The sequence below is a fragment of the Melanerpes formicivorus genome, unplaced genomic scaffold (genome assembly GCF_026170545.1).
Source record: "Melanerpes formicivorus ecotype bairdi unplaced genomic scaffold, bMelFor1.0.p_v2 SCAF_1, whole genome shotgun sequence".
NCBI lineage: Eukaryota > Metazoa > Chordata > Aves > Piciformes > Picidae > Melanerpes > Melanerpes formicivorus.
In genome coordinates, this window is record NW_027142353.1 from 35408495 (window position 1) to 35432219 (window position 23725).

General features: G+C 44.3%; 1 protein-coding gene across 6 annotated transcripts in view; it reads right to left on the reverse strand.

Annotated features, from left to right (window-relative positions):
- TENM4 (teneurin transmembrane protein 4) overlaps positions 1-23725 on the reverse strand; it is a 736598-nt gene that overhangs the window by 93237 nt on the left and 619636 nt on the right. For all 6 annotated transcript variants that reach the window (XM_068140091.1, XM_068140118.1, XM_068140125.1 and 3 more), the window contains 2 exons: positions 16071-16190; positions 4692-4953 (listed from right to left, as the gene is read on the reverse strand). In XM_068140091.1, the coding sequence (XP_067996192.1) occupies positions 4692-4953; positions 16071-16190 (382 nt within the window). The remainder of the gene's footprint in view (positions 1-4691; positions 4954-16070; positions 16191-23725) is intronic.

Here is a 23725-nt window from a genome sequence, read left to right on the forward strand (position 1 = left end):
GGGTCTTGCCTAAACACACAGATTTCCTGCCACTGGAATTCCTGAGGGACAATATTTGACTACATACCTAAGGACTAAAAAACTGTATAAAAGACTTGAGCAACTACTGGTTTGTAGAGAGAAACAGAGGAGAGAAACAGAGGAGAAAAACGGGGAGAAAAATGGAGATGAAGGAAAACACAGGAGACGGGCCAGGCCGCTGAGAAGCCGGGACAATGCTGCTCCGGAGAAAAGAAGCTGCCCGGAGGACCACAGCTCCAGCCAAATCCTCAGCACCGTTCCTGTATCAACCCAACATCTCCCCAGAGGACCACAGCTGTTCTCCAGCAAAAGCCTCACCACGGTGTCTCTACAAACCCAACATCTCCTGCAGCACCTTTCCTCCACAGACTTTATCCTGGGGGGGATGAGGGGTGTGGTAATATAATTCCTTTCCTCTTCTCTCTCAGAGCTTCTATCTCTCGTCTCTCTCTCTCTCTTTTCTCCCTTCCCCTTCTTATGTCCACTTTCTCTATTTTCTCCCTCTTCCTTTCTTATGTCCACTTTCTTTATGTAATAAATAGTCTAGCTGTTGATACTTTGGCCTCGTTTGTGCCTTTAATTTCACAACACGGGAATATTTAAAAGAACTGTGTCTCTGGACCGAGACATCTAATGTCTCCGGACCGTGACAGATGCTCAGAAGGAATTTTGAGAAACACTCATAGAATGGTTGGAAGGGATTTTAAGTTTGTCTAGTTTCAATCCCCTTGCCATAGGCAGGGACACCCTCCACTAGACCAGATTGCTCAAGGCCCTGTCAAACCTGGCCTTGAACACATCCAAGGAGGGGGCATCCCCAGCTTTCTTGTAGGCTCCTTTCAGGTACTGGAAAAGAATTTAGGGTTTGATTCAGAGGACTTAACATAGACATCAAGTGCTTTTGAGATCTTCTATAGGATCCAAAACTTCTGCAAAGGACTAACAGATCTGACATGGACCTTCCTGAGATCCCTGCCCTTTTGAAGCTACAGCTGGAGGCCTGAGGGGACACTTCAGGGCATTTTAAATAGCACCAAATCTATCTCTAGGAACCTGAATAAAACACTTAAAATGTATTATTTAGTCTTTTGAATGCATCCAGGTAGAGGACACTGCATCTATTTGTTGGAACTCATGAGGTTTCTATCTGCCCACTTGTCGAAATTTCTTTCCCAGCCCTGCCATCCACTTGTCACCTCCTCCCAGCTGTGTGCTCATGCCTTTTATATTTAACATTTCTCTATTGAGAACTGTACATTATAAAATGCAGCTGCAGAAACTGACAGCTTGGTTATTTTTTAAGTACCACCAGCACAGGAATGAGAAGGAATCCATTTATGAACTGAAGTATGCTCAGGACTCTGTTATATATCAGATTTACCATGTATACTCCCGCACCAAAACTCTGTAAACCTTCAGCTGTCAAAATCTGAGGTGGAATACTGTTTAAACAGGTTTTAGCTCAAACATTTGACACGTTGGCAAAGTACTGTTCATCATGTATGGAATTCATCTTACCTAAACTTGCGAACCTGTTAGGAGTCTCCTCCGAACTAATCTTCTAGGTCTTTCCATGGCAAACAAGCAGAGGCAGGCTCTTTAGAACGTAGGTGTTGGCATGTAAACTTAAGAGTTGGATACTCTTCTGTTTTAAGGCATCCAAATCTAGTGTAGATATGTAAGTGTGTGCAAGTGAGGTAGCCATGTAAACATCAATTATAGTCAGGGAAGATCTAAACGATATCGTCAGTGGGAAGCAAGTGTCTTCAAGATGGTCAGCTTAATTGATCTGTAGGTTCCATAGACAGTATTGATTAGATTTCTGTCAGGTTTAATGGGAGCTTGGGCATCTAGCACACATCCAGATGACTGCGTGTGAGCACCTTATTTAGGTGCCATAATCTCAAAATGAGTCCCACTTAGGTATTAATTAGATTCCATACTTATAGGTGTCTAGTGTGATTTGGGATGTCCAGGTTCTGTGATGTTCACAAGGGATCACTGGATCACAGGATGTTACGGTTTGGAAGTGACCTCTGGAGATCTTCAAGTCCAACCCCCCTGCCAGAGCAGGACCATACAATCTAGCACAAGTCACACAGGAACACATCCAGATGGGTCTTGAAAGTCTCCACAGAAGGAGACTCCACAACCTCTCTGGGGAGCCTGTTCCAGTGCTCTGTGACCCTTACAGTATAGTTCATCCTCATGTTGAGGAGGAACTGCCTGTGCTGTAGTTTACATTGATTGCCCCCTGTCCTATCACAGGGCACAAGTAAGAAGAGGCTGTCCCTTCCTTCCTGACACAGAGCCCTCAGACATTTATATACATTGATTAGATCCCCTCTCAGTCTTCTCCTCTCCGGACTAAACAGCCCCAGGTCTCTCAGCCTTTCCTCATCAGGCAGTGCTCTAGTCCCTTAATCATCCTTGTAGCCCTCCATTGGACTCTCTCAAGTAGATCTCTGTCCCTCTTGAACTGGGGAGCCCAGAACTGGATTGGGGTTGGCAGATAGAATGTAGGACACTGATAGGGTAATTATTCCAGGTTGGTAGTTGGAGGCCAATCAAGATTTATGCAGAACATTTCAAATGGCACCAAACATCTGCAGTATGGTTGGTGAAACACTGGCATAGGTTGCCCACAGAGGTTCTAGATGACCTATTCTTGGAAATATTCCAAGTCATATTGAACAGGCTCTGAGCAACTTGCTCTAGTCAAAGATGTCCCTGCTTACTGCAGGGGGGTTGGACAAGATATCTTTTAAAGTTCCCTTCCAGCCCTAACCATTCTATGATCTATAGTCAAGAAACTGTATCAAACCATTGCTTATGATCGACATCTCTGGCTCCTTTCACAGTGCACAGACACATGCTCTTATTGAAGAGGAGTTTTAGAATGCTTTAGTCCAATTATACATAATTAACACAAATTAATTAGTATCCTACCAAATAATGAGTGAGACTACAATTATACTTGCACTGTTGCACTATTTGCTTCTTTCCCAGCCAGCACTGAACATTATCTTTCATGGTGCTTGTTGGTTTAGGATAAAAGATGTGAAAACTGAACAAAGAATTGGCAATCTGATGGACTTTACAAGGTGCAAGACTTAATTAGTAATTAAGCTGTGACAAACCTGGTGACTGTAAATAGAAATTAGTGTGAGAAAGGATCACAGGATTTGGTCCTGAGGGAAAGGTAAAGTTGCTGGATTCAGTACCTGGAGTATTAAAATTAGGCAACAAAAAGTGACTTCTTTGCTCATTAATGCTACCACAACCCAACCCCAATGGAGCCAAGCAGGAAACACACAATTTGTCACTACACTTGTTACTATTTTTACCTTGGCAGTCTATTATTGGTTGCTAAACGCAATACCCAGGACATGTTTAATGATGTCATCTAAAACCCTGGGCACAACATGTCCAAGAAAGGAAAGCCTGAATGCTGCTACATCCATATATTCCAAGACAGTGAGCATTTTTAAGGAAGATGAGTAATTCTGTTGTTTGGACAATCCCATTTCAAACACATCTTTCTATTTGGCAAAGCACTTTGAGTACATAGCAGTTTGATAAGCTGCTTTATATCAGATTCATATCCTTCAAAAAGGAAAGTGGGGATGATCGATTAAAAGTAACCCTCTTGCTAACCCTCATATATCCCAAATATCATGAAATGTAATAAACCCCCAGTGCTCTGCAAGCTGACCATTTGCCAACCATCTGCTGGCAGATTGCACATCTTAGCAGCTTTGTAGGATGAGGGGTATGCCTTCAAACCCTGAGAAAGTTCACACTCATCACTCCACCACTGAGGTCCATAATGCCCAGTGGGTGAAATTTGCTCCTGAACAGAAGAAAGGCATTAGAGCGTAAGAGGTCCTTCAGCCTCATGCTGGGCATACTAAATACCAAAGGGCTGCCTGAAGGCTCGTTGTGGGTCACAGTAGGGTCCCAGCCCATCTCCTGCAGATGAGAGGTGAAAACAGAGCAGAGCCCGTGTAGGTTTATACTGCTGGCCATGAGTGCTTTGCATCCATACTTCAGGAATAAGGGAAAACAAACCTTCAGGCTAAGTGTGTGGTTGTGAGAGAGTGCTCCTGGCAAACATCTGAGAAATGGTGCAACAAACAGGGAATGATTGTTTTTAGGAAAGCAGGGGAACAGTGAAAGACCCAGAAGCACAGTGGCATGCATGTTGCTCAAAGCAGGCAAAAAGACCACAGAAAGGAGCTGGATTAGAAGGAGCACCTCTTTTATGAGGATGGGCTTAGAGAGTAGGGGTTGTTCAGTCTAGAGCAGGGAGAATTTACTCCAGCGTTCCAGTACTCAAAGGGGGCCTACAGGAAAGACAGTGAGGGGCTCTATCAGGGAGTATAGGGAGAGGATAGGGTGCAACAGTTTTAAACTTAAAAAAGGCAGATTTAGATTCTTTACAGTGAAGGTGGTGAGGCACTGGAAAAGGTTGTCAAGAGAGGATGTGGACACTCCATCCCTGGAAACATTTAAGGTAAGGGTGTTTGGGGCTTTGAGCAAGCTGATCTAATTGAAGGTGTTCTGCCCCTGGCAGGGGGGTTGAAACTAGGTGGTCTTTAAGGACCCTTCCAACCTGAACCATTCTATGATTATATGAACCCTTTCTCCTTGGTTCAGACAACTCATACCTGGATTTCTGGAACAATAGGACCTTTTTCCGAGCAGGAGCTTGCAAAAGCTGTCAGCGGAGATGGGGAGACCACAGGGTTGGGCCGGGCAAAGTTACTGAGGTCACAGCTTGGGATCTCATTCTCCTCGTGCCTCATGACTATGGTTTCCATCACGAAGAAGCGATCCCATGGCAGCCACAGTGTGTGTTCCTGGGTGATGAAGGGAGCCCGCTCAAAGTGCAGGATAATGGAGATCCCACCAATGGTAACCAAATCAAAGCTGTTTGAGGAGATGGAATACAAAGTTAGTGCCAGCCCCACCCCATCTGTTTGCAACAGCACCCAAGCAAGGACCCCCTGAAAAACTGTTGCAAGAAATACCATCAGCCACATTTTACAAGCCTAAAACCTGCAGCCCACAGAAGATTTAGCTGAGTAAGAGCAAGTGGCAGAGGCAGGAGCACAAACGCAGCTTCTTTGTATGTTGTTCTCATGTGTATTAAAACCATACCCATCCCTTGTTTTGAGACAGATGTCTATTTTTGTTAGTGTTTTGCTACTGTTATTTGACCATACATACTCATATTTTCATTTGATTTCTTTTTATTTTTTTTTTGAGGGGGGGGCTTGCTTTGGGTGTTTTGTTTTGTTTTGTTTTAAAATAGTATTTATCATCCAAACACAGTCATAGATTGGATCAGTTCACATGGTGAAATAAACTGTTTGGAAAGTGGTTTCTCTGACACACCACCAGATAAATTGCCTTGGCATCACTGCTAACCTAACGAAGGCCTAATGCAACCCTACAACTTGTGGAACATATGGAGCCCACTCACAGACAGAGCCCAGCATGGGGAAGCATGGGGAAGAGATGAACATCATGCAGGCAGTCTCTGCACCACAGAACTCAGAACATAGTCTTGTTTGACTCTTGATCATTTACAGCAGGGGGGATACAACTTACCGCCTGTGGTCTGCAACTTTACCCTATGCTATCTCTGGCCAAGTGGCTTTTCTGCCTGCGTTAATACTGAATAGCACAGTATCAGGTCTCCTGAGCTGTGTGAAAGGACATCACCTCAAGGAGGAAAATATTCATCTCCTGGATGTAAAGATATTGATACAGAGTTCTGTGGGGTTTTTTCTTAGTTTTCCATTTACATTTCACTCCTTCTTAGAGATGGAGATTTTATGAAGTGCCACAGGATGTATTTGCTATGTATAGACTACAAAAAGAAGTGTTAATTGAGAAAGGGAGGGATTTCAACACAATTTGAAGATCCCTCTGTTTAGCTTCTTTGGCCTTTTCATCAGTATCTATTCAATTGTAATGCTAAGTGTGTGTTTCAGGCAAATAAAGTTTTCTCATCCCTGCTTCTCACTTTTGATGCTTGGCACTAGTGTGCAACAGTCTCACACAGATCGTAAGCTCACTGGCTTCGGCAGAGCTGCTCCTCTGCTTAAGACCATTGTGCTTAAGAACTTTTCCATGCATGAGAACTAGGATCTGAAAGCACTGACAGCCCAAAGCCAGGCATTATACACTTTGTAATTAAAAGGGCAGAAAGAATCTGGGCAAAAGTCTTTGAAATTATTTTAATTAATTAAGAGGCTTTCAGATCAGCTTCAAAACTCCCAGAGGAGCAACAACAGGTAAAAACTACTCCTAAACAAAAATCTTTGGCAAGCAATCATTCAAGAGAATCTTTTTTCTTTTTTATGGATGCTAGAGTGAGGTGGCATTTAGTAAATATAATTATGAAAAGAAAGTCATTCAGGAAAGAACCTTAAACTGAGTCCACAGGGTGGGGTAGTGGAAAGCATTTTCAAAAGCTAAAGATGTGTTTATTCTACCACTCAAGTAAGGGCATCAGCTTCCCAGCCCTATGGAGCTTGGCTTGCAACAGCCTGCAGAGTCACTTGCAAGGACTGCCAGCAAAGCTGCACAGCATTTGTACTTTGATGAGAACATTTTTAACAGTCAATTAGCATTTGGCAAGCCCTTCAGCTAGGAGGGAGAAGCTTGCTCTGCATGAATCCAGGCACTGAAAGGGGAAACGGGAGGAAAGAAACAAACATTACAAATGATGCTCAACAAGTTTGCAAGCAAGTGGGAAGAGTTTTTATTTGGAAACACCTTCAGTTCACTCCTTTGTGAGCAGTTCTTGACTTCATTAAGCTTAGACCAAGGATGGTGGCCTGCTGGAAAGAAACATCCTTGCCTCTCCTGCATCCACAAATCAGGATGCAGAAGGGAAAGCACCAGCTCCACATCAGGTTCCAGCAGCTGTGAAAACAGAGGCAGGCAGTATTTTTTAGCAGGCACTGTTACTAATGAGCCAGTTTTCCCAGAGTCACAGGGTGAAGCTTTGAAGTTACCTTGATGAGCTGAACAAAAGTGAAAACCTAAACCAAACAGAAAACCCAAACCTGAAAAACCTTCCTCCCAGCTTCCCTTAGTGAAATTAAATTAAGCAAGAGCAAAAGTGTCTTGGGATTGAAAGAATGAGATAATTTTGTTTCTGGTTTTGCTGCTGCTCTCTAATGTCTCTTTTATCACTCTGAAAAAATCATCCTTGTGGTACAGTCATATTGTTCTGTTTTTCTTAAAAGACTCTGGAGAGACAGGCCAGAGGATGAAATCCTGTATTTATCCACAAAGCAGATTAAGAAAAAACACACACAAAAAAACCCCAAACACAGAAAATTGTAACCCTTTCTTATTTCTTTGCTCTGAAAGTTCATGTATTTGGTCATTCTGAGAGAGCCATGCCAAAGCTGCTGTGATGCTTAATGACAGAACAAGGGGAAATGGGTGGAAGTTGAGGCATAGGAAGTTCCATGGAAAAAGGAGGAAAACATTTTTCACTGTGAGGGTGACAGAACACTGGAACAGGCTGCCCAGGGGGGTTGTGGAGTCTGCCTCTCTGGAGATATTCAAGGTCTGTCTGGATACATTCCTGTGTGATCTGGTAGAGGTGATACTGCTCTGGCAGGAGGGCTTGGACTGGATTATCTTTCGAGGTCCCTTCCAGCCAGTAACATTCTGTGATTCTGTAAATGTGATGGCAGGTGACACTGAATAAGTTTAAAGACAATCCTGATAGCTCATTAAAAATATCCCTACCACCATGGGGTACTGAGGACTTGCAGCCTTTATAAAGTAGCAGCTTCACCATATTTAAAGCTTTATTTTAAAATGTGGTTTATAGAATCACAGAATATTTTGCATTGGAAGGGACTTTTAAAGGTCATCTACTCCAACTGCCCTACACTAATCTTCAATTAGAGCAGGTTGCTCAGAACTCCAACCTGACCTGGCATGTTTCCAAGACTTTAGCATCTATCACCTCTCTGGGCAACCTGGGCCAGTGTTTCACTATCCTCACCATAAATAATTTCTTCCATATATGTAGTCTAAATCTCCCCTCTTTTAGTTTAAAACCATCACCCCTTGTCCTGTTGTTGCAGTTTGGGCTGGGTGCCCTCTGCTACGTGAGGTGCTTCCTGTGTCCAGAGGTCCAGCCCAGTGGGCAGACACAGGAAATTAGGTACTTCTTACCATAATTCCTGCACCACTATAAGATCCAGTGCAGGGTCTAGCACTTCCTCTTGCTTCCTTCTCCTTCAGCCGGTAACTGGGGGAGATGTCTCCTGGCTTTGGGCCTGGCTAGGCCCAAGGCCACGGGGGATGGGCAGTCTCAGATCTGGCCAGCTGAGACTAGCCTAGCAGTGGTGGGGAGGGGAAAGGAGGAGCCCTGGGGGTCTTGGGTGTACCCTCAGGTGGGGATGGGATATCTCTGGGTCTGGTTTGGGATCTTTCTCTGTCACTGCGCTTTTGGTTTTCTGTAAACATTCACTGCCTTCTATTTAAACTTTCCATCACTTTTGCAATCCGTTTGTCTGAGTTGTTAGTTTTTGCCCGTAGTGGGGAGGGGGGCTGCCTCAACCCAGCACGTGTCTCAGCAGGCCCTGCTAAAAAGTCTGTCCCCACCTTTCTTATAGGCCTCCTTTAAGTACTGAAAGGGTGCAAGTAAGGTTTCCCTGGAGTAAAGGTTCAGTACTGATACTTTGCTCCACCTATCAACACTCTTTTGCAATGAAATGCATACAACAGAGCAGTTTAAGAGTTTTCATTTTATCTTTATGCTTTGTTATCTGAAAAAAAGTCTGTCCCCCAATAATTAGGCTAAAACCACACACAAGCCTTGAACTTACCAAAAGCTTGCTCAGACTCAGTGCCATGAATTAAACAGAACCAGGATTTCACTATTGGAGGATGTACAGAATCATAGAATTGTCAGGTTTGAAAGGGACCTTAAGGATAATCTAGTTCCAACCACGCTGCCAAAGGCAGGGACACCTTACACTACATCAGGTTGCTCAGAACCACATCCAGCCTGGCCTTCAAAACTTCCAGGGATGAGGCTTCTACCACCTCTCTGGGCAACCTGTTCCAATGTCTCACCACCCTCATGATGAAGAACTTCTTCCTAACATGCAATGTGAATCTACCCATTTCAATTTTTGTTCCATTCCCCCTAGTCCTATCATTACCTGACATCCTAAAAAGTTCCTTGCCAGCTCTCTTGTAAGCCCCTTAAGATACTGGAAGGCCACAAGAAGGTCTCCTTGGAGCCTTCTCCTCTCAAGAATGAATAGCCCCAACTCTTCCAGTCTGTCTTCCAAGGAGAGGAGCTCCACAGATGCAGAAACCTTGAATACAGTGAACCCACTAAGAGGGGTGAAGAATTCAGCTCATTCATTTAAAACCTGAGATGATCTTTGAGATCTTTTTCAACTGGATGTATTCTGTGAGTTTACTCATTTTGAAACTTGGCTATGGCAAAATAAAGCTAAAACAAGCAAAGAAACAAACAAAAGAAACCTTAAACCAACAAAACAACCAACCAAAAAGCCAAATCTGAAACAACAAAATCAGCCTAAGAATCAACTTTGCTAAACTGATCCAATTCTGCCTTTTAAACTTCTTCACTTCAAACACACAGTTATTGCCTTACTATCAGTAAGTTGATTTGTTAAATCAATTTAAGGCAACTCAGTGCACATTTTCAAGAACAGATAGTCTTGTGGTGGGTATGTCAAATAATAAAGCCAGTGAGCTTTCTGCAGTTCTCTCATAACCCCTAGAATACAGAGCATGCAAGCATGTGCTTCCATTTTCCCTCCACTCCAACCCAGAATGCTATCAAAGATGGTCTATGACGGTGCAGTACTACAGACTGGGAATGCATGCAGGCTGCTACTGCAGTTTGGGAAGAGCTACTTGCTTAAGAGCATCTTTTTGGTTGGTGGGTTTTGGGTTTTTTGTTGTATTTGTTTTTAATAAAGTGTCTCAATCACATGAAAACTGCCCTGTGAAGAAGCTGATGAGAACAAAGTCATGCTCCTTTCAGAAAATTACTGAAACCCATCAAAACGCATAATAGAAACTGTAATAGAAATAATTCTTTGCACACTTTTACAAGTGCTTTACAAATAGTATTTAATAAATGCTGTAACAATCAGTAAGGAAGGCAAGTAAATATCTCCCTTTCACAGGCTGGTTGGCTGGCCAAGGGAGGTTAAGAGAGGCATCTAATGCTACCTGCTAAATCAGCAGCAAAGATAGGATTAGAAGTAAGGGATGTCTCACATAATTTTCTGCCCTGACAATTTTAGTCTGCATGCTCTTAATTTTTCAAGGTAATTTTTAGAAGATCTCAGCACTTGAGGAAGATGTTGGTTTTGGGTGTTCTTTAAAAGAAGGGCTTTCCCTTGTCCATTTATTACCTCCAGAGTACACAGATGCACTGCTGTGCTCCCTCATTTGAAAAAAATATGTGCACATATTCCTCAGCCAGTCTTGGAAGGTATTTTTATGATCCTGGAGACTCAGTACTGCAACTGGGCAATTTGCTGAACGTTGGACATGCACAAGGTTTCTGTAGAAGCAGATTGCTTTGAGGGCAAGGTGAAAAAAGTAAAATCAAAAGAGCTGACACCACACAGTGTGGGGTTAGACTGACCACCAGCAGCTGGCGACAGAAACCCCAGATTCAGGATGAATGCTACTTGGTGTCATATTCCCTGTTCTCAGACAGCTATCTCTGTCATTTTTATCATTTGGAGCTGAGTATCTGTTGGGGGCTGAGTCAGCAAACTGCAGCACAGAGCTCCTTGAAACTAATTTAAGTTCTGGTGGCTGGCAGCTGGCCCTGAGGAACCAGCAGTCCACTGAAGATTGGAGGAGCATACTGATGCTCCAGCTACATTGTTTTCTCCCCTGCCCTGGGCACCCTGCTCAGCTGGAGGCTGGGAAGGACACAATGTGGAAGGAACACCTTTGACTTTACTCTGACCTGGTGAGACCTCACCTGAAGTACTGTGTACAGGTCTGGAGCCCTCAATATAGGAAGGACATGGACTTGATGCAGCAGGTCCAGAGGAGGGCCATGAGAATGATCAAGGGGTTGGAGCACCTCTGCTATGAGGACAGGCTGAGGGAACTGGGGTTGTTCATCATGGAGAAGAGGAGGCTCTGGGGAGACCTAATAGCAGCCTTCCAGTACCTGAAGGGGGCCTACAGGATGGATGGAGAGAGACTGTTTACAACGGCCTGCAGTGACAGGATGAGGGGCAATGGCTTCAAACTGGAGAAGAGCAGGTTTAGACTGGATGTTAGAAAGAAGTTTTTTACTATAAGGGTAGTGGAACACTGGAACAGGTTGCCCAGAGAGGTGGTAGAGGCCCCTTCTCTGAAGATATTCAAGGTAAGGCTCAATGGGGCCCTGGGAAACCTGCTGTAGTTAAGGATGTCCCTGCTGACTGCAGGAAGGTCAGTGAGGATGACCTTTGGAGGTCCCTTCTGGCCCAGACCATTCTATTTTTCTATGATTCTATGACTTGAACTGACAGTAGAAGTAGGTTTATAGTAGGGTGGGTGACTTCAACCTGCCAGATATCTGCTGGGAACTTAATTCAGCAGAGAGGAGGCAGTCCAGAAGATTCCTGGAGTGCATGGAGGACTGCTTCCTGATGCAGCTGTTTAGTGAGCCTACCAGAGGCCAGGCTCTGCTTGACCTGCTGTTCTCCAATAGAGAAGGGCTGGTGGGCGATGTGATTGTGGGAGGCTGCCTAGGGTGCAGGGATAGTGAAGTGCAGGGAGATAGGGAGGAGCACCAACAGAACCTTCACCTTGGACTTCCGGAGGGCAAACTTCAGCCTGTTTAAAAAACTTATTTGTAAAGCTCCCTGGGTAGCAGCCCTCAAGAACCAAGGGGTCCAGACTGGTTGGGCCTACTTCAAAGAGGAGCTCTTGAAGGCACAGGAACTGGCAGTTCCCACGTGCCGAAAGACAAGCCGTCGGGGAAGGTGACTGGCCTGGATGAGCAAGCAGCTCCTGGAGGATTTACGGGGAAAAAAGAGGCTGTATCACCTTTGGAAGGAGAGGAAGGCTTCTCGAGGTATGTTTAAGGAAGCTGTTAGATTATTCAGGAAAAAAATTAGAGAGGCAAAGGCCCAGTTGGAACTTAAGCTGGCCACCTCTGTCAAAGACAATAAAAAGCATTTTTACAAATACATTAACACTAAAAAGAAGGGCAAGAAGAACCTGCACTCCTTATAGGACCTGGAGGGAAACACTGTGACTGAAGACAAGGAAAAGGCTGAGGTCCTGAACACCTTCTTTGCCTCAATGTTTAACAGCAAGGCAGGAGGAATTCAGGATGAGTGGCCTCCTGAGCTGGGCGATGGGGTCGGGGAGCAGTGTAGTGCCCCGGTAATCCATGAGGAATTAGTTCAGGACCTGCTGAGCCACTTGGACACTCACAAGTCCATGGGACCAGATGGGATCCATCCTAGGGTGCTGAGAGAGCTGGCAGATGAGCTGGTCAAGCCACTCTCCATCATTTTCCTCCAGTCCTGGCTAACCAGTGAGGTCCCAGGTGACTGGAAACTGGCCAGTGTGGTCCCCATCCATAAGAAAGGTCAGACGGAGGAACCTGGAAACTACAGGCCAGTCAGCCTGACCTCAGTGCCAGGGAAAGTGATGGAGCAGATTATCCTGGTGGCAATAACTGTGCATCTGAAGGATGGCCAAGGGCTCAGGTCCAGCCAACATGGATTTAGGAGGGGCAGGTCCTGCCTCTCCAACCTGATCTCCTTCTATGATCAGGTGTCCAGTCTGGTGGATGTGGGGAGGCCTGTGGATGTGGTCTACCTGGACTTCAGCAAGGCCTTTCCTGTCCCCCACAGCAAACTGCTGTCTAAGCTGTCAGCTCGTGGCTTGGAGCACAACACTCTGTGCTGGGTTAGGAACCGGCTGGAGGGCTGAGCCCAGAGAGTGGTGGTGAATGGTGCCACATCCAGCTGGAGGCCAGTCACCAGTGGCGTCCCCCAGGGATCGGTGCTGGGCCCTATCCGCTTTAACATCTTCATTGATGACCTGGATGAGGGGATTGAGTCAGTCATCAGCAAATTTGCAGATGGCACCAAGCTGGGAGCAGATGTTAGTCAGTTAGAGGGTGGAAGGGCTCTGCAGAGGGACCTCGACCGACTGAACAGATGGGCGGAGTCCAATGGGATGGCATTCAACAAGTCCAAGTGCTGAGTGCTGCACTTTGGCTACGGCAATCCCATGCAGAGCTACAGGCTGGGGTCGGAGTGGCTGGAGAGCTCCCAAACAGAGAGGGACCTGGGGGTGCTGATTGACAGATGCCTAAACATGAGCCAGCAGTGTGCCCAGGTGGCCAAGGCGGCCAATGGCATCCTGGCCTGCAGCAGGAATAGTGTGGCAAGCAGGAGCAGGGAAGTCATTGTGCCCCTGTACTCTGCATTGGTTAGGCTGCACCTTGAGTCCTGTGTCCAGTTCTGGCCCCCTCAGTTTAAGAAGGACATTGAGACACTTGAATGTGTCCAGAGAAGGGCAACAAGGCTGGGGAGAGGCCTTGAGCACAAGCCCTATGAGGAGAGGCTGAGGGAGCTGGGATTGTTTAGCCTGGAGAAGAGGAGGCTCAGGGGAGACCTCATTGCTCTCTATAACTACCTGAAAGGTGGTTGTAGCCAGGAAGGGGTTGGTCTCTTCTCTCAATCAACCAGCACCAGAACAAGGCGACACAGTCTCAAGCTGCACCAGGGGAAGTTTAGGCTCGAGGAGAGGAGAAAGTTCTTCATGGAGAGAATCATTGGCCATTGGAATGGGCTGCCCAGGGAGGTGGTGGAGTCACCATCCCTGGAGGTGTTCAAGAGGGGATTGGACGTAGCACTTGGTGCCATGGTCTAGTCATGAGGTCTGTGGTGACAGGCTGGACTCAATGATCTTTGAGGTCTCTTCCCACCTTGGTGATACTGTGATACTGTGACACTGTGATAGGGGGAATTTGCCTGTCACTGCACAGGCACTGGAAATAGTCAAATGTTACAAAAGTCTTGAGATGGGATAGCAGCACTGAACTCCGTGCTCCGTCCCTGTTTAGCTCACCGGTGTGTTTGCTGCCTAGTAGTGCAGTTGAGGATAAACCCCCAGAGGAGAGAAGCACAGAGCCATTTTAAAGCAGAGAGATTGTCACTTACTCAAAATACTTGTAATCTAAGTTAAAGGTCACACACAGTAGCCTGGTGTTGTACATATGACAAGGAAACAGCTGGAAAAGGGTTATGGCAGGCATTACTGTCCAGGAATTCTTCAGGTCCTCGGCCTCATCTAGTTGGAGGCAGTTGGTGCAGTGAGTAGGGACAAGATGACCTTTGAAGGTCCCTTCCAACCCAATAAAATCTGTGAACCTGCCCTGACAGACATGTCACCCATGAGAGGAAACATCACTCAGAAATCCTCCTAGCCACCATCATTATTCTACCAGCTTCTCTGGCCAAGGCAAACATTAATGAAAGCCACAGATTGGAGAGATGCTAAAATCTATAAATACTCTCCCAAACGTTAGTGGTTGGTAGTCAAGACACAGAGCATGTGCATCTGGAACCCCTTGTGCTTCATTTTTGTTCTGAAAAGAAAGGAGTTAATTAGCACTGACAGGCAAAAGATAAGAAAGGCTTTCCCAATTTCCAATGCTTTTGTTTTGGCTGAGGATGATTGCTCAGATTTTAAGCACGTGCCTCTAACACAACTGTAACCCTAATGACTTCTTCCTATTCATTAGCATGAGTTAAGTAAGAATAGAACTGGAGGCCTCTTTCTTTACATGCATGGGCACTCATTGCCCAGTTGTTGGATGAAGATACTAGATGTTATCACAAAGTTAATTATAATAGCTGATAAAGATCAGAATAGAATACTTCATCTGGAAGGGACCCACAACAATCATCCAGTCCAACTGCAAGACCACTTTCAGAGCTGACCAAAAGTTAAAGCATGTTACAGGCAATGTCCAAGTTCCTCTTAATCACTGGCAGGCTTGGGATATCGACCACCTCTCTAGGAAGCCTGTTTCAGTTGTTTCACCACCCTCTTAGTAAAAAATACTTCCTAATGTCCCATCTAAACCTCCTCTAGTGCAGCCATTCCCATGTGTCTTACCACTGGGTACAAGGGAGAAGAGATCAGCACCTCTCTCTTCATGTTTTCCCCTCAGGTAGCTGCAGAAAGTAATAAGGTTGCCTCAGCTTCCTTTTCTCCAATTTAGACAAGCCAAAAATTCTTAGGCACTCCTCACAGGATACTTCTTCCAGCTCTTTCACCAACTTTTTTGCCCTCCTCTGGAAGCATTCAAGTACCTTCACACCCTTAAGTTGTGTGGCTCAGAGTTGCACACAGTACTGAAGGTGAGGTCACAACAGCACTGAACACAGTGGGATAATCATCTCTTTTGACCAGATGGTCATACTGTGTTTGATGCACTCCAGGATGTGGAGTGCATCCTGGAGTCCTTTTGGCCGCCAGGACACAACACTGACTCATACTGAGCCTGTTGTCAACCAGCAGTCAAAGATCCCTTTCCACAGGGTTGCTTTCCAGCCACTCCTCTCCCATTTTATACTTGTGAGCAGAATTACTCCATGTTAGAATCCAGCACTTGGACTTGTTAAATTTCATTCCATTAATCACTGTCCAATCTATCCAGATCTCTCTGCAAGGCCTCATGTCCCTTGATATAGTCAAAAGTACCTCCCAGTTTGGTATCATCAGGAAATTTGTTAATGGTGCATTCATCTCCTGTATCCAGATCATTGAAGAGGACTGGTCCTAGAATTGAACTTGGAGGAATACTGCTGGTGACCAGTCACCAGCCAGATGCAATCCCATAACAACTAACAATGCAGCAACATAATCATAAGGCATCAACAATGAATGCATTCTTGGAAGGAGTTTCTCTTTACTGCTGATGGCACTAATGCTGTAACTGCTGCTTGAACATGGTAAATCCTATAAAGACATCCTACCTGCCATCTTGTCTGCTGATTGTGTATCCAAAGAGAGGATTGTTGGCAAAGCTGATGTTTACTCCAACTAGAGGGGTCCCATCTGCTGTCATCACCTGGCCTCGAATCACGCATGCGTGTCTGCAAGAAAGAGAAAAAAGAAAAGAAACAGTAAGTCTATTGACAAAATCAGGTTTTTTTACCTCTAGCTCTGTGGCTGGAAATTCCTAAGGGTCAGAAAGCTCAGGCCCTTGTGTCTTGAAAAGCTGGGAGCCATAATGCATGTCTTGATGGTGGGATGCTGCTCCTGAAGACTTTCTTAAGACTTGTCTAAGAACTTTCAACAAGTAAGATGAGGTTCACCTTTAGCCTACTCTCAAAAAGCAACAGCTTCAGCATGTACTTCATTAACCATGGACTTCTGTAGGATTCACATCATCACATTGGAATTTGCTATAACCAGCTAAGCTTCACTGTGTCTTGCCCTCACTAAAGGCAAAGCACATGTTAAAAGCAATGAGAACAGAAACCCACCAAGTACTACATGGCCATATTTAAGGCCCAAAAGCCACAGAAGCAGCCTAATCAAGGCTTGATGGCTCATTTCTTCCACACTTGGGAAGACCACGACAGATAATTTGCTAGGTTTAGGTAGCTTCCCTACAAACTGCTTGGGGAACTGAGAATGCTGACAGGATGGGCTTTTTCTTCCTGTCTTTTTTCTTCCCCCAAGTTTGGAAGGTGGCTCTGTTTTATAGGATACATCTATTCCAATTACTCTGTGCTCCATAATGTGGTCTTTTATCTTAGGATTTCAAGGATCTTTACAAACATTAATACTGCAAGATAGGTATTTTACAGAGAAAGGAAATAAAGCATAGAGTGATTTTCAGTTGTCCAAGGTCAGTTAGAAAATCTGCAGTAAAGCCAAAGATAGATTTTCCAGGTTCTTATTCCAAATTCTGTTTCCAGACACCTAAGTCATTACTACAATGCAACCTTAGAAGCTTCCTATAAAGACAAAGCATTACACACATGCCTGTGATAGTGTCTGAACCCAATTTTTGGCTGAAGGTGACTATTTTTCCAAGCAGCAACAGCAAATTGTGGTGTCAGTGTGCTAACATGATGCAGTGAGTGATTTTCCTAAGTGCTGTCCTGCTGGAGAGCAGAGATTGAAAGCCACTGTTCCCACAGGTGCAGGACCAGTTCTCAGCTGGAGTAAATCATCTCAGATGCATTTTCTGTCTACCCACTTCAGCTGAGAAATGTCACTCCTCTGGCTCACTGAGGCAAAAGATGATAACCCACAATGTTTTGTAAAGATGATTTCCTAAACACAGATCACCAGGTTATCATCTGACACTGCACCTGCAAATGTGACATTGTATAACACAAAAAGATAAAGTATAATTCATATTTAATAAGGGCTGTGCTATTTGTATGTTCCACAGGACAGAAAACAGACTATTAGCCAGGGAGGCTTAAACCAAAACCCTCCTGGTCTAAATGGAGACCTCCAATATGAACAAAAGTTCTCAAAGTGTTACTAGAATGTGTTAGCAATCTAAAATACACCTGGATTCATGTGCAATTCTGGAACAGGACACAGGAAAATGAGATAATGGAAATGACTTTTCTGTCACTGTGTTTTCTCTGATATATCATACCATATGACTTGTTAGGAGTCATGTAGGAAAGGACTTGGAGTCAACTTGGAGCTAATAATATTCTTAATTTCAGGCATCGGATTGGGCTGCCCAGGGAGGTCATAGAGTTGCCAACCCTTGATGTTTTTAAAGGTTGTTTGGATGTGGTGCTTGGGAATATGGTTTAGGGGAAAATCTTGTAGAGCAGGGTTCTTGGTTGGACTTGGTGATCCTGAGGGTCTTTTCCAACCTGAATGATTCTGTGATTCATGCTCCTATTGCTTTTCAATACTTTTATTGCTTCTCCCAGCTCAGCTTTCCACATACAACAAATTTAAAACAATCTTCCAGCACAGTCTTATCTACATCACTCTCTAACACAGAGGGCAAAGCATAATTCAAAGGATCATGAAGTGACAGTGTCACCATTCCTGGAGGTATTTAAAAGACCTGTAGGTGCAGACGTGGTTTAGTGGTGACCTGTCAGCATTGCACCTGATGATCTTAAAGGTCCCTTCCAAACAACATGATTCTATGATTCTATGCTTGGTAAAATGTCATGGGTTAAAATAACCCTACTGAGGTCAATAGGGTACCAACTGCAGCACAGCTTTTTCACAAAGCACATGTGTCTCATCTGAGCTATAAGCAGAAGCCAGGCTTTCTCTTCTCAGATTTTTCCATGATCTCCTCCACCCTGCTCCATCTCCTTATCCATCCTTTAGAGACACCTGAGGAATGGTTTGCAACTGTTTTCTCTCAGCTTGTTGTCAAAATGGTTGCACATTTTGTGAAAGGCAACTGTGGACTGTCGCTTGCAGACTCAGACCTGAGCATCAGAGACTCAATGTTCTGAATTTCTACCAGCACATTCAAGTCAACAGTGGGATTATGAATGTTTCAAAATACTTGAGAGATAAGGTCATACATTTTTGTGAACCCAAAGAGCGCACTTCTACCTATATTTTTTTTCCTTCTAGGACCTAAAAGGAAGCAGAGGAAAAATTACAAGGCTGCAGATGTTTCTCCTGCTGTCCTACACAAAAGACATGTCCAGGCAGTTGCAAACTTCTAAGCAGTACTGCAAGCACATTGGCCTAGATTCTCAGCTCATGTTAATTGGAGGGATGTGCTTTGTATCAGGAAGAAGCATCTGGTCCATTACACATCACTGACAAGTATTTGTACAAGCATTTGTACAATAACGAGCACCAGCACAACATGGACAAAGAGAGCTTCCTCTGTCTTTGGCAGCTGTAACAAATGTATTTGAACTCACACCTTCCAGGAAGAATCATAGAATTGTTTTATTGGAAAACACCTTTAAGATCATTGAGTCCAACCATTGCCTAACTCTACCAAGTCTGATGCTAAACCATATCCCTCAGCACCACACATGTGTGTGTCTTTTAAACACCTCCAGGGATGGTGACTCCATCGCTTCCCTGGGCAGCCTTCTTCAGGGAAAAAATTTTTCCTAATATCCAATCTAAAACTTCCCAGGTATATCATGAGACCATTTCCTCTTGATGTATTGCTTATTTCTTGTGAGAAGAGACAACCCTCACCTGGTTGCAACCTCCTTTCTGGGAGTTGTAGAGAATGAGAGAGTCTCCCCTCAGCCTCCTTTTCTCCAGGCTAAACAACCCCAGTTGCCTCAAACACTCCTCATAACACTTGTGCTCTAGACCCTTCATCAGCCTCGCTGCCCTTCTCTGGAAACCCTCCAGCACCTCAGTGTCTTTCTTGTAACGAGGGGCTCAAAACTGAGCACAGTATTCAAGATGTGGCCTCACCAGTGCTGAGCATAGGGGGATATTAATTTCCTTGGTCATGCCAGCCACACTATTTCTGATACACCCCAGGACACTGTTGGCCTTCTTGGTCACCTGAGCACACTCATGGCTCATCTTCAGCTGGCTATGGACCAACACCCCCAGGTCTTTCTCTGCTGGACAGCTCTCCAGACACTCTTTGCCAAGCCTGCAGCATTGCATGAGAGAACCAGCAAGATGCTCGGTTCCTGTTCTAGATGATGCTTCGCTGCACTGCACTTCAACTATGTTAGCACATCTACAGGCTGACTAACTTGGATGATGGTGGCATCTTTCTCAGAGAAGCAGCTTGTCAGCAAGCCCAGCTGCATCCACCAGTGTCTTGAGGACTTATAACAATAGCTTATTTACATGCTATAAAGAGGTTCCCACAAATGGGAGATCTTTCCCAAACCTCAACAATAAAAAGAAGCTGGAACAACACACACAAATGTGAAACCAGTTAAAAGCAGAAAGGATGGAAACTGGAGGAGAACCAAAGCCCAGACACAGCCTGATCTGATTTTCAAATCTCTTTTCCTAGGTGACAGAATTTGCCCCACTTGGGAAAGGTAGCTAATACAGTGTGTTGGAAGCAGCTGGCATAACTAGCATCAACATGTCATTTCTGGAGGCAAGATCAACTACCCTGTAAAAATCTTCTCTCTCCTGATGTGACTCAACAAAGATAAAATCACCTTTGCTGCTGGTCCAGACAATGGACCAAGGCCACTGCTATTGATACCTTCAGGAATGTGCATAAGACAAGATCATCTCCACCCATCAGGTACCCTGGAAAGGGAGGATGGTGAGACAATGGATTCACCACCTGGCCCCTGTATTGGGTGTGTGGGCAGGTAAATGGAGGAGGAGGCAGAGGTCCCTCATCACCCCCACCTCCCACCCCCACCCCCACTTCCTCCAGACCCCTGTCCAAACACAAAGGAATACACAAGAAGATTTCCTGGGGAACAATACCTGGACACTTACCTAAGGACAATTTCCTGGGGGACAATACTTGGACACATACCTAAGGACTAAAACACTGTATAAAAAGACCTGAGCAACTACTGGCTCAGGAGAAGAAAAACACACAAGAAAAACACAGGAGAAGGAAGACAATGGCCAATGCCGCCAAGAAGGAAAAACGGAGAGAATACCAGGACAGAGACATCACCTTGTAGCTTGGAAGTAGCAGACCAAGAGGAACCCTCCCTCTGTGTCCTAAGTTCCACCTGCTGCAACTCATGGAGCTGAAGAGGCTGCTCAGAGGACAACACAGCCAAAGCTGCAGCACCCTTCCTCTACAGACCCAGCATCTCTTCTACACCTAACGCTGCAGCATCTTTCCTCCACAGATTCAAACTGTCTTGGTCGATGAGGGGTGTGGTAATATAATTCCTTTCCTCTTCTCTCTCTCCCTATTTTCTCTCTCTCCCCTTCTGATCCATCCACTTCATTTGTGTAATAAATGGTCTAGCTGTTGATTTTTTTGCCTCATTTGTGCCTCTAATTTCATAACACGGGAATATTCAAAAAAACTGAGTCTCTTTCCCTCTCTGGACCGAGACATACCCACAACACACTGAGCCTCCCAGGAACCTGGTTAATACTAATTTAGTCAGACATTTCCTTCAGAAGACCTTGGTCCAAATGCTACAAACGAGTTAAGCAGTACTGCTAAACCGTTCAGCTCTGCTAGAAGGTCTCCTAATATATTTACATAAAATTATCTCTCATGTTAATAGAAGAGATTTATTCCATCAGTTGAGGCCTGCCAGTTCAGAGTGTTTTCTGCAGTTGATCAAAACTGAATTTCTCATAGCTGGGGCCTCATCTTCCCATTGAATTATTAACAGATTCCATCTATTCTCTCAAGTTTTTTGTTTGTTTCCTTCACTCATTTTACAGAAGACTCTGTGGATTCTTGTTTTGCAATGGAAAGCAGACAGCTTTCCCCCTCTTCTTTAATTAGACTTTTTATTTCTATTTTTCTTTATTTATTTTGTCCATACAAGCTTCCCTGAAAGACCAACTTATTGTACAGATGCTATCTAGAATGCCAGATGGTGTATCAATTTTACACCATCACTTTGTGAAGTCATTCTTTATTCCCTAGAAAACTGAATCAGGTCTTGCTAGTAAGATCTTTGCCACAGTGGTCTCAGCGTTCCTACTGCTCAGATATAAAGAAAGTCTGATAGGTTCTCAACAAAATTCAAGCAGACAAAGCCAGCTTTAGAATAGAAGCCAGAAAAGTAAACTCCCCCAAACCCATTTTTCATTACAGGAGCACATTAAAGATTTGTCTTTAATAGCGACTGTGATCCAGTGCCTCATAACTTAGACACTGGCCCTTCCAATAGTTCTTACTCATAGATGTTTTCTGCTGACACTGAGCTTGGCATTACAAAAGAGACAAAAGTATTGCTTCTGCCAAACAAATTTCACTGGGAAAGAAAATTCCTAACCCCTGTTTTGCTGCAAGAAATGTGTATTTTTTCCTTGACCGAGAATAGGTGCCATGAGAAGTCTCACCCCAATGAATTTCTGCAGTTCCTCAAAATATTTCCACTGTAACTCATTCTGCCTTCTCCTTTAAAGGTTTCAGATGTATGGAGTTGCTTATCATGATTGCTTAGCTTTCCTCAGCCAAGTTATTTATAATAAATATTTCAATTTGCCAATATCAATCTCTTCATCTCTTTGAACTTACCACTTCCATATTTTTTGGTGTATGTATGGGACTTATCCTTCTGCTCTGGATGAAACTTCAACAAAGCACCATGGAGCAAAAATCTATGCTCACTGAGAATCACAGAATCACTAAATGTTAGGGGCTAGAAGGGACGTTGGAAGATCATCCAGTTCAACCCCCTGCCAGAGCAGGATCACCTAGACCAGATCACACAGGAACACATTCAGGCAGGTTTTGAATATCTCCTGAGAAGGAGACTCCACAACCTGCCTGGGCAGCCTGTTCCAGTGTTTTGTCACCCTCACAGTGAAAACATTTTTCTTCCTGTTTCCATGGAACTTGCTATGCCTCAAATTCCACCCATTGCCCCTTGTCCTACTGAGGGCATTACTGAGCAGAGCCTGGCTCCACCCTCTTGGCAGTCACCCTTTACATATTTATAAACATTGATGAGATCACCCTGCAGTCTCCTCCAATCTAAAGAGCCCCAGCTCCCTCAGTCTCCTTGTATGGAAGATGCTCCATTCTTTTAATTGTTTTTGTGGCTCTGTACTGGACTCTTTCAAGCAGTTCTGTGAGGTCCTTCTTGAACTGAGCTGTGGTGACCTTTTTGCATAATAATAACTCAGGATGCAGCACACTGTACTTCATCTGTTTTGAGTTGACTGCACCTGTCTCATGTTCAACAACCTCAGGACAGTCTAGTACTAGGACAGACAGGAAAATTAGTAGAGTGCCAGGTGAAAAGTTAAGGGCATCATGGTCAAACATATGACACAAAATGCTGGCAGATGAAGGACAAAAGAAGAAGAGGAAACAGCAGAACATACAGGCCTTCAAGTTCATTGTTTATGGCAGTATTTCACATAGAATAGAATAGAATAGAATAGAATAGAATAGAATAGAATAGAATAGAATAGAATAGAATAGAATAGAATAGCATAGCATAGAATAGAATAGAATAGAATAGAATAGAATAGAATAGAATAGAATAGAATAGAATAGAATAGAATAGAATGGAATAGAATAGAATAGATCAGGTTGGAAAAGACCTTTGAGATCATCAAGTTCAACCCATCACCCAACACCATCTAATCAACTAAACCTTGGCACCAAGTGCCTCATCCAGTCTCTTCTTAAACACCTCCTGTGATGGTGACTCCACCACTTCCATGGTCAAAAACTGTCTGCAAAACCAGTCCTGCCCAACTGTACCAAAACCCCCTGCTCCTGGTAGTCTCTCCTTGAAGTGAGCCAATCCTTTCCTGATTGCTTCAGTTCAGTTTAGCTGTAGCAAAAGTTCAAAGTTGAAACCTACCTACTGCTTGTAGCCACCAACTTCAAGGAGTTGAGGAATCAACACTAGGAAAAAGAATGGAGAAGTTTCTGCTGAAGGGTTCCTTGTTAGACAAGAAGGGTCCACTTATGAAAAAATGAAAATTAAAATGTAGTCATCTAGAAAGACCTCTGTACCACCACAGGTAGCACAAATGAGTTTCTGAAAGGGTTTGGCAC